Raw genomic sequence first — 2,091 nt, 5'->3', positions numbered from 1 at the left:
ATGCTGGCCTGCGTGCCATGGCGTGGAAAGTAGCTTAGTCCAGTGTGCGTACACACGCCGCCTGCTTGGCAAATCCCGCACGTGTGCTCAGCTCAGGTGCCGCGCCAACCACTCACGTACCAGCTGCCGCAAAAATATACTCCTGCTACTCTCTACGTAGTGGATACACTATTTTATGTGGCAAGTTGGCTGTCGCGCGAACCAACGCCGTAGCAACGGCCAGTGCGTGCGTGACGTTGACCGCTCGCCATGTTTGACTCACCATCTCGCCACTGCCTGCGACTTCTTCACTTCTTCTCATGTCCTCATCACCACGCCGCTTTCCCCAACCCACTTCCGATCACTATATATGCCAGCCCGGCTGGCGCCATCCTCATCCTCAGCCAAGTCCAATCCAAACCAACGAGCCCTTCCTTCTTCTACCCACCTGCGTGATCAGCAGTCAACAATCATCCAGCTTCCAGCGCTCGATCGATCAGCAGCACCGCAGCAGCTAGCCATGGTTGCCGCCGCCATGCAAGCCCTCTTTGACCAGACCGACCTCTCCCTCTCCCTGTCCCTGGCTCCCACCGCCGCGCCGGCGCTCAACAAGGACGACTACCTCGCCATCTGCCTTGCCGCGCTCGCCGCCACCGGCAAGGGTGGGCAGCAGCAGCAGGATCAGGCGAGCGCGTGGCGCCCGGCCCCCGCGCCGGCGCAGGAGCTGCGCTTCAGCTGCGCGGTCTGCGGGAAGGCGTTCGCGTCGTACCAGGCGCTCGGCGGGCACAAGTCCAGCCACCGCAAGCCGCCGCCCACCGGAGAGCGGTGCGTCGTGGTGGCGCAGGCGTCCGCGGGCGCTGGGTCGGAGGCGAGCGCGGCGGCGTCCTCGGGCGGGAGCAGCGGCGGCCCGCACCAGTGCACCGTCTGCGGGCGGGGCTTCGCTACCGGGCAGGCGCTCGGAGGGCACAAGCGCTGCCACTACTGGGACGGCACCTCCGTGTCTATGTCCATGTCCGTGTCCGTGTCGGCGTCGTCCTCCATGCTGAGGAACTTCGACCTGAACCTGCTGCCGATGCCGGAGAACGCCGGGTTGAAGAGGTGGGCCGAGGAGGAGGAGGTGCAGAGCCCTCTGCCCGCCAAGAAGCTGAGGCTTCTGCTGTAAATAAAAGGAGAGATGGCCAATGCTCAACCGTCCCTTGATTGATTCGTTCATTTGTTGAATTCGATTAGGTATCACCATGATTTGTTGATTTGCTGTACTGTATTTATAAGGACACAAAGAAATGGAAACTATGGGCTTAATTAGTTCCTCTCCACGTTAACCTAGCATCAGACATTCACATTACTCGACCTAGCTATGGTAGCTTGAATTAGACAATTAATTAGCTAGCGCAGCCTGAATCGAACACCCTTCCCCCAGTCTGTAGATGTTGGGTTCGGATCGGAACTTCGGATTAGAGGTTCTTCTTCGTTGCTAATTTTGGAACGGAGGGAGTAGGTGCCGATTTTTAAGGCCTTTTTTCACAATCGCATCCGAAGTTCCGAACCGACTTGAAATCGACCTTCCTCGTCGATTACGACTTAGACTGGATGTTCCCCTCTATAAATCCATCTCCGCCACCAGACCAACGTCACTTCAGAATCCAATCTTCCTATTGAGCCGATCAGGATCAGCTTTGGGCGGCAGGTTCGGGTAGGGGTGACGAGGATATAGACCTGGGGAGGGTCATATGCCCGGCCTATACGTCCTACCCAAAGTCACTACCCCAGAAGATAAAAAGACCAAGAGTCAACAGAAGAACACCAGTCGTGTATGTCGAGTGCAATCTACTCGACGATCACATCACTCGACGGTCACCCCCTACCGTCACTCAACCATATGGGAAGTCACTTGACTATATCAAAGATCAGGAGTCGGAAGAGCACGCAACAGCCGGACATTCACTTCTTAGTCTTTATGAGCATTAAGAGTACTTAAGACTGGCGTTACCAGTAACGCCCATTACTTTATGTACATTAAGCCCCTTGTAATTGAGGCGGGTTGGGGTCTTGGCGCACTCTATATAAGCCGCCCCCCTCCTCTGGGACAAGGGTTCGCACCCCCTGTAATTC

At 56.8% G+C, this 2,091-nt stretch overlaps 1 protein-coding gene across 1 annotated transcript; it reads left to right on the top strand.

The window, feature by feature from the left end:
- The first annotated feature begins 390 nt into the window (after positions 1 to 390).
- LOC123161320 (zinc finger protein 36-like) lies at positions 391 to 1,284 on the top strand. The gene has a single exon (XM_044579158.1). The coding sequence runs from the start codon at positions 500 to 502 to the stop codon at positions 1,139 to 1,141; it is 642 nt and encodes a 213-aa protein (XP_044435093.1). The 5' UTR covers positions 391 to 499; the 3' UTR covers positions 1,142 to 1,284.
- The last annotated feature ends 807 nt before the right edge of the window (positions 1,285 to 2,091 follow it).

The sequence above is a fragment of the Triticum aestivum genome, chromosome 7B (genome assembly GCF_018294505.1).
Source record: "Triticum aestivum cultivar Chinese Spring chromosome 7B, IWGSC CS RefSeq v2.1, whole genome shotgun sequence".
Lineage (NCBI taxonomy): Eukaryota > Viridiplantae > Streptophyta > Magnoliopsida > Poales > Poaceae > Triticum > Triticum aestivum.
This window is presented reverse-complemented; position numbering and strand designations above follow the sequence as displayed.